The 9,070-nt window shown below is 39.0% G+C and overlaps 2 protein-coding genes across 4 annotated transcripts in view; one reads left to right on the forward strand and one right to left on the reverse strand.

The window, feature by feature from the left end:
* The window catches only part of LOC106466559 (zinc finger MIZ domain-containing protein 1-like), a 149,854-nt gene that overhangs the window by 21,023 nt on the left and 119,761 nt on the right, over positions 1–9,070 (forward strand). The gene's annotated exons all lie outside the window — the stretch shown is intronic.
* Positions 8,386–9,070, reverse strand: part of LOC111087562 — a 5,741-nt gene continuing 5,056 nt past the window's right edge. The window contains exon 2 of the mRNA XM_022394594.1: positions 8,386–8,776. Within this exon, the coding sequence (XP_022250302.1) occupies positions 8,386–8,776 (391 nt within the window). The remainder of the gene's footprint in view (positions 8,777–9,070) is intronic.

Raw genomic sequence — 9,070 nt, forward strand, 5'->3', positions numbered from 1 at the left:
GGTTTGAGTGTGAAAAGCAGACTCATTTTAATTGACACCAGGTGATGCTTAAAATTGTTTTTGTTTTTTACCTTTCATTTCACGGCGAGGGTCTAGCATGGCCTGATGATTAGGGCGCTCGACTCACAACCTGCGGATTCGAATCCCTGTCGCCGAACATGCTCGCCCTTTCAGCCGTGTGGGCGTTATAAAGGTACGATCAATCCCACTATTCGTTGGTAAAATAGTAGCCCAAGAGTGGTAAGGATTTCTGTAATAGGTCAGTTTGGCTTTAAAATATATAGAAACGTTGATGAAGCAAATAGCAACAGCGGTAGGAAGTTGAATACTAATAAATAGGTAATGTGTATAACATTGTGCTCAGTTAGCTTAGGCAGTTGCGAGGTGCCGGGTTCCATTCCGGGACATGTAAAGGTTGAAGTGACACAGAAGCAAACACGTGACTTGAAGGACTTTTAATAAATTATATCATTTCGCACCAAGTCGTATTAAATAAAATAAGTCGAACGGAGCTTAGTGTTGACAGATTTATCGTGTGTATTTATAGTGGATAATTAATTTGAAGGTATCGCATCTTACGCTCATATTTGGCCAATGTACATGTAGCAAAAAAACCAGTGGAAAATTATATAAACGTTATATAATCTAGAAATGTATTTGTACGCTTTTTAACTTCCATGTTTAATAGTATAGTCTTGTGTTACACACTTAGTGTGCTACAAGTTCTGAAGTTAGCAGTTATACAAGAGCATGTTTTTATGATCATTTCACTTTTCTATACCGTGGTGTGTTATATGGACTTCCAAGTCTAATATACAGTTGTATGCTCGCTCCGTAAACTTTTTATTCTATCATGCAGTAAAGTGTTTAAAAGCCTTATAAGTCTGTTCTACTTTATTGTGTTTTAAACTCTTTGAAGTTTCTTCTATCAGATTGTGTTTTACAGACTTTGAAGCCTGTTGTACAGTAGTGTGATTCCATAGAACTTCGAGTATGTCATACAGTAGTGTGATTCCATAGAACTTCGAGTATGTCATACAGTAGTGTGATTCCATAGAACTTCGAGTATGTCATACAGTAGTGTGATTCCATAGAACTTCGAGTATGTCATACAGTAGTGTGATTCCATAGAACTTCGAGTATGTCATACAGTAGTGTGATTCCATAGAACTTCGAGTATGTCATACAGTAGTGTGATTCCATAGAACTTCGAGTATGTCATACAGTAGTGTGATTCCATAGAACTTCGAGTATGTCATACAGTAGTGTGATTCCATAGAACTTCGAGTATGTCATACAGTAGTGTGATTCCATAGAACCTTTAAGTATGTTATACAGTAGTGTGGTTCCATAGAACTTCGAGTATGTTATACAGTAGTGTGGTTCCATAGAACCTTTAAGTATGTTATAGCATAATGTATTTTAAAGATATTGAAGTCTGTGACATAGAAGTGTATTTTATATACTCATTAAGTCAGTGATACTGTAGCGTGTCTTATGGTTTTGAATTGTGCTAAACAGTACTGTGTTTCATAGGCTATGAAGTGTCTTAAAGAGCAATGTATTTTATAAAGCTTTAGAAGTGTTATTTAGTGTTTTAATGGCTTTAAAGGCTAGTTGTACAGTGTAATCCTTTATGAAATTGAAGTATGTTTTAAAACCTTTGAAGATGGTTATACAGTAGTGTATTTTAAAGGCTTTTAGGTTTGTTGTAGATAAATCAGTGTTTTATAGAGCTTATCTAAGTAGCTGTTATATAGTAGGTTGTTTTACAATAGGCCTTTAAACTTTTATACAGCAGCTAATTTTATAGGCGTCTGAGTTGAGTTTTTATGATTTTACTTTTTTTATGCAAAACAGTCTGTTAACCTTAACCTATCACCAAAGAGGGTGGTAACCGATTAGGGTTTGAATGTTGAACAGCAAAAACTAAGTGCTTGTTTTGTATTTTTAACACATTCATCGTTGGAATTATTCCAAGTTCGATGAATTTCATTATATATGTCACGTTATGTATTATATATATTATATTTTGCAACTAGTAACCAGGTGTTGCAAATCAAATAATTACATATTCTATGGAATTGTTTTTTTTTTTTTTTTACTCTTCTTTGTGGCATTGTAATGACCATCTCATCTTTCATTCATAGGTTGTTTAACATTATCTTTTCTCTCTCTCCCAATAAAAAAAAACAACAACAAATAAATCAGAATATAATACTAGTATCATTCCCGTTTTATTTTAATGTGACTACTTACTTTTCCTTGCCATTCACTTAATACAGGTTGTGGGTTAGTTGTTGTTTTTTGTAATCCCAGTTCAGCCTGTACGTTTCTTTCACAACTTCTATACTGTGAAGGCCTTGGCTTATTGCTGATCCGAAAGCTGATTGACAACTTTCGTAGATCTACTCCTGATGCCCTCAACAGAGTTTTGACCAACTCTATCAAGTGCCATTCCCCGTTGCCTCGAGAGGGCGCTGCCATCAGCCCGTTCCCGCCAGTCAAGGTCATATTGAAGCTGTAGTGCTCGTACGGGAGAACTTGGGGCCGAAGGTTAAAATATTGTATAGACTGTTAAATATAACTTGGGCGTTAATAAGTAGCCGTGCATGTGAAAAAGGCGATTATCGGTTCGGGCTCATGTTTTATTATTGGTAAAGAGCAAACTTTTTTGTCTAAATTGTCCTCTGTGTTGTTTAGAGAGAGAAAGAAAAAGGTACCGTGTATATATCCTTGGTGAACAATATATTTCATTAAGTTCGGAACATTTTACGATTTTGTGGTACAATGAAAATGTTCGAGTTAAAGCAAAGCAAATATACGCTTATTTTGTCCGTTTAAATCTTTATCATTAATACCAAATTTTATATTTTTCCAAGAAAAAGGAATACAAATATGGAATTGTTATCATTACACCAACTGTTACGTTCTATTGTTTTCACAGAGCTCTCTCAAACGAAAGAATCCCGAAGTCCTCTTCGAGAATGGAAAAAAAGTATATATTTTTTACTAGGACTAAACTTCCTTTTATTGTTATATAAAAGTTTAAAAATACATGTTGCAATCTCAGGTAGGCTAACAAGTGAACATGTATAGTATTTAAAATCTATTAGAACTAGGTTTGTTTGATGTATCTAAGTATTTGGTTCAAACTCGCAAATATTTTTTATTTTTATTTTACTGATATCCTTGTTAACGTTTTCCAATTTTGTTGAACAGAGCTATAGGTTCCAGCTGGTTGCCGTGGTGATGAAGCTGCTTGCCCTTGCTCATCCCGGACAAAGAACCGGGAGCAGTCCCGCATTTTTACCTAACAGGGAATTTTGACCTGAGACGTCCCTGGCCGAATGTGAAGGTGCATTCCGCTACGTTCTATTACCCCTGTCTAAGAAAGATACCCCTGTTTTCCACACGGTAGCTTTCGGGTTGGGGAGGAGGGGGAGGGAGATAATGGGAGGCGAGTGACCCAGACGTAATTATTTGCCACAAATTGTAGTTTAGCTGTCTGTATAATAACCCAGTCAAGATCCTGCTTGTTGACACGGTACGTGATTGAAAACAGCGCTCAGCCATATTTTGTTCGAAACTTGTACAATACTTGCACGTATCTATGAGCAAGTAACAGACGCCTATTGGCTTAGGAATATGTTCCAGTAAACAAGTAAGGCTAGACCGAATGAGCAACTTAAAAATGTTGTTTCCTTTTTATGACATTGTGTTGCTGACATTCGATGAAGCTATTTATCAGTACATTCTGATACTGATTCTGACGCAATTCAACCGTAGCACGTGTTCGTAATTGATCACCACTGGACCTTTTTTGTTTGAAATGAGGACTTCAGATTTAAGAAGTATAAAGTGCTCATCAGACAAATAAGACCTTAATATGCTAGGTTTACAAATATTAGAAATGTTACTTGTCCCATCGTCATGTTTATAAATGATTATTTTCCAGACATATAGTTAATTTTTCGTACTAAACAAAACTTTATATTAAAGCTTCAACTACTAGAGTTTCCCATTCGTTCTTTCGTCTATCTAATATTTGGTTGTATCGTTAGGTCTAAAAGTATTGATTAACAGTAATTATGAAGAGAAATTACGGGTATTGATTACGTCAGTGATGAGTTCTATGTTTGTACAACATACAAAAATGTTTAATTCATGATAAGTAATGCATGTGATGATATTTAGGTTACACAGAACTTTTTGTTCAGAGGCATTTGCTCCAGTTCTATTTATTTATACTATACTAGCAGACGTACCGGGCGTTGCTTGGGGGGTGGGGGGGGGGGGGGATTGAGAAATGACAACTAAAAGGAAATGAGTATAAAAACATATTTATTTCAAAACTTTTATTTTTCTAAAAAACATAACACATACCTACACAAACACTAATACTAAAAAATGAAATAACTACATTAAAGAGCCTCTTTGTAAACAATGTTCCTGGTCTTGCCTTCTGGTGCATTGCCTACATGAGAGCATCCAACTTAAAGCTGCATATGAGAAAAGTAAGGAGTTGTCCAATTTGGTCCAACTACCTTTAAAGATTGTTCTTGAGCCTTGTTAATGTACATTGCAAAGCTGAGTTGGATGGGGAATTGAAGTATCTTGAATTCAAAAGCTGTGTCAGTTTGGATGATAGGTATCCGAGGTAGAAAGACAGCTTCACTTTTGAAATTGCCTGTAATGATTGTTGCTTTGATGACATGAGAGAGTAATTATTTCACAATTAACTTTGTGCCATTGCATAGCCTAGGTGGGTCCAAGTTTCTCAAAACCAGGAGCAGTGTCCCAATTTTGAGTACCAAGTTGTGTGGTGGAACACATGAGAGTTGCAGGGAATTCAACTGTATTGTGAACAACTTGATCAGAGTCCAACACTGAGTTAGTGGATTTGTAAAACTTGTTCTCTCCAGGTAATTTCTGCAACAAATTGGAATTTATCCTGTTAACCAAAATAGCCCTCCCTTGTAGCCAGATAATGTCATGGAAATGTTGTTGCATATTTGGGAACACCCTTTGCTCCAGTTCCTCTCCTGAAGTGGAAAGGATGCCTTTAGACATGTTGATAAGTCCACCTGTTCCTTCAGCAAGAATATTTCCATTTCCAATGTCAAGAAGAGCTGCAGCAAAGTTTCCTGCCTCTTGGTCACCATGGAAACACACTCCCATGTTTGTAGTTAGCTTTAGTTTGAAAACATGTTTCCAAAGGAATGGTGACTTGATGCAGGTATTCAACTCATCAGCTTTGGTTCTTCGAGGTACAACAGGTAAGGTCTGTCAGAAGTCACCAGCAATGAGAAAAGTTACACCATCCATAATCCTGGCATTATCCCTAAGGTTCTGCAAAGTTGTGTTGACAGCCTCAAATGCTCCCTTATGGGACATGGTTCATTCATCCCACACTATTAATTCAAAATCAACTAGGACTTGTGCAAAGGCAGTCCCCTTTGAAATGTTGCAAACAGTGGACTCTTGTCGGGATAGATCTATTGGAAGCTTTAATGTGGAATGGGTTTCTTCCTCCAGTAAACAGAGTTGCTGCAATCCCTGATGATGCCCCACAGCTAGAGCAATTTTTTCCTTGAGACGAACCTTAGCCAGGAGCAGGTTTAGAACAAATTTCCTCCCAGTGTCATCAGGTGCATCAAGGAAAAATATGCCTCCATTTCTAGACTCAGTATCTTCCAATATTTTCGTGTAGGCTTCTCACTGTTTAGCCATCAGTTTGGCACATTTTCCCCAGTGAAGTCAAGAAGTTCCAAAACATCATAGGAAATTTCACGTAGAATCTCTTTGGTAGGGGCATGCTGGTTGTCCCTGGAGGGCTTTGGTAGTCACATCAACTTGAGGTCTTTCCTACCAATGGAGAGAAGTTTGTCTTCAATGAGAATGAGGGCCTGGTTAAAGATGATATCAGAAAAGTTCACCTCAAGGTTGGGATTTTCTCTCTGAGCTCTGTGGAGGATATCCTCACTCATGCCTTCCTTATATTTCTGCCAGAGTCCCATGGGATTGGATGAGCTGCAAACTTGAAGAATGATGCAGAAGAGCAATCTCAGTTGAGAAGCAGACTGACTAACATGGCTTCATAAAGGTGTTGATCATCTTCAAGGATGCCACGAAGATGGCAAACTTCCCTGTATGTTTGACAGCCAACTACTTCCACTGTTCGGAGGTCTTGGAATGATTTTGGCCGTTTGACAACATGGAAAAGCATTCGCAGAAAGTAGCACTCCTGGTTGTTGGGATGAACTGTATAAACTCTTCCTAAGGCATCCGATTCACCAGCTCGTTGTTTCCATTTATTTTGAGCAGTCCAGGTGTGGTAGGAGGGAACTTCATGATAGAGTAGGTTGGCGGCAAATGGGTCACTTTAGCACATCTCAGTAGTAGTAGATATGTTGACCATTTTCGAGATGAACTGCCAAATGAACCACTGGGGAGGGGAGATGCTCATGGATGGGGAAGTCAAGAATTATCCAAATGGTTTCATTGCTGCTGATGTATCTTCCCATGACAAAAAGCTGAACTTCACCCAGGCTTAACCTCTCTCTCTCTTTGCGAGGGAAAAACAGCCATGTTAGATCCTTTGTTGATATATTTGCAAACATATTTGATGGATTTGAAGAATTCCACATTGATGTGAGCCTCAAAGATCTTGCACATAAAAGGGCAGTAGGAAATGATCCACAGGTTGTCAATCTTCATTTCATAGTTAGTGCCAGGTCTGAACATTGTTTCAAAACCACCATCTTCAGGTTTTCTGCAATGATATAGAGGATAGTCATCATATCCTGTCTGAGTTTATTGCAAGAAGTTTGTGGGATACTTCTTGGTGGATTTTCAGTCTTGCATACAGGGTGAATACGGATTGAGCTCTCCACATGGACCATTTGCTTGCAGACCACATCATATAGGCCAGGGTTTTTCTCAGTGTCAGGTAGCTCAGCACTGATAAATATGTCAATTTCACTTGCATTAATCTTTTCCCTCAACCATACCAAGATGTAGGCATGAGGAAGGCCACGTTTTTGTCGCTCAGTGGTGTGCAAGTTACGACTTGTGTTCCCAAAGACACCACCATCCTTTGTAGTGATCAGCCTCATCAGTTCATCAATTTTGAGTTTAATCAACCTGGCAATGATGTCATGTCTCTCTGTTGGCTTTTGGTTTTGATAAAGCTGAATTTGGATCTCCTTCCATTTTGGATTGCAAGTGAAGTTGATGAAGAAATTGGGCCTGCCATATTGCCTGACATAGGACATCGCATCTTGAGTCCTCTCATGCATGTATCTTGGTCCACCTATGAAGGATCAAGCCAAAATAACCAATCTCCCCACGTTCCGAGCATTTGCACCTCCATCGGCATTGACAGCATCCCTGTTATGAACATACTGTTCTACATGCAGGCACTTTTGTTTGAATGTAACGAAGGTGCTCACTTTCAATTTTGGCATACTCATCCACAACATACTGGTGAAAAAGGTTGTTGCACCTTAAGATCTGGTTTCCTCATTTTTTGTCCATGATCATGAAGGAATAGAAGTCCTTGGAGGAGACGTTTTTTTTTTAAAATGAGCTTTGCCTGTCGTTTTGATAGTTTTAAGAATCTGGAAATGGTACCATTTTGACCTTGCCACAGGTTCATGGGATAGTGTATGACATCATAGGATCTAGTTGTCTCAGGAATTCGTTTGGTGGTGTTGTCTTGGTATTGAAGAAAAATGTCTCTCTTACCATACTCTTCACCCACCATAAGAACAGTGACTTCATCACAATTGGGGAACTGAATCTCTCTGTATGCCCCCCCCCCTAGGGACCTTGTATGCACTGTTTACAACCTGGTAATCATTGGAAGTGACTTGTTGAGCTGAATGTGTGAAACTTCTGATCAATGAATTGTGTTGGTGGAACAACCTATGGAGGGAGAGGACGATATTTAGTTGGACACCAGGAACGTTGCTGCACCGCTTGTTACCTTGCTGACCTTCATTTCTTATGAAGTAAATCTGGACAAACTTGGACTTTTTTCCAGGTAGTGGCTGAATGGATCTTATTCGATGATAGACTTGACCTTCAACTTTGAAGGTGGTCATAAATCCTGGCTCCACTACCTCCTATGATGCACCAAAAGAAGTCATTTCAAAGCAAGAATTGTACTTCCTGATTTTGGCCAGCCAGAAAGTGCTTTGACTTAGGGATTTGACCAAATTCAAAGGATTTCAGTGGCTCAGGAGGGGTCTCTACAAAGTTTTAAGCTTAACTTTTCCATCACTACAGCACATTCTCTTAGATTCTTCTTTTCACTTTTTAGCACCACATTCTTGGCAAGTAACTGACATAGAGCCTGGTAATCTATCTCAGGTTGGTAACTTAAAGCAGCTCTGTTCCAGTTAGAGTTATTTCTTCTTGTTCTTGCAGCAGCAGGAGCATGTTGGTCTTGCCTTTGGCGCTCCCTTCTTGTTTTGGTACTTCATTGTCTCTGATTGCTGCCACGGACCTTCGATCTGTGACTTGTCCAGATGCATGCTGTTCAGACGTTTCCTCAGCCTGCTCAGTAGACATTCGGTTTCTGACTTGTCGAGAATCCCGCTCCTTAAGTGTCTCCCAAATCCTTGCAGCTGCGGTGCATTCCTTGTTTATTTCTTGTTGAGACTCCTGTTGCTCCAGTGTTTGGCTTGCTCGCCACGGTGCCACTATTTTTGTGGATGTATTGGGCTTCGAGAGGCTGTACTTCTTACGTTTTGGCATTTTAGGGGGTGATCTGTAGGGAAAACAAATTGAAAAAGTCTGAAGTGTAAAGGAGGATGTATATATATGTAGTTTTGAAGTGAAAAAGATAGTTTCATCGGTCAAAGAATTAAGGACATAGTTCTGCGCATGCGCATACTTGCTCTTTTGGGTTCGGTTCTATATGATTACAACCGACCTGGGTCCAAAGCCATCTGCATGTCAATTTTCAAGTCGACCAGTGAAAGAGTTAAAAGTTAGGTTTGTGCGCACACACACACACACACACACACACACACACACACACACACACGACGACCACACTACA

This window comes from Limulus polyphemus, unplaced genomic scaffold (assembly GCF_000517525.1).
Source record: "Limulus polyphemus unplaced genomic scaffold, Limulus_polyphemus-2.1.2 Scaffold2301, whole genome shotgun sequence".
In the NCBI taxonomy this organism is placed as follows: domain Eukaryota; kingdom Metazoa; phylum Arthropoda; class Merostomata; order Xiphosura; family Limulidae; genus Limulus; species Limulus polyphemus.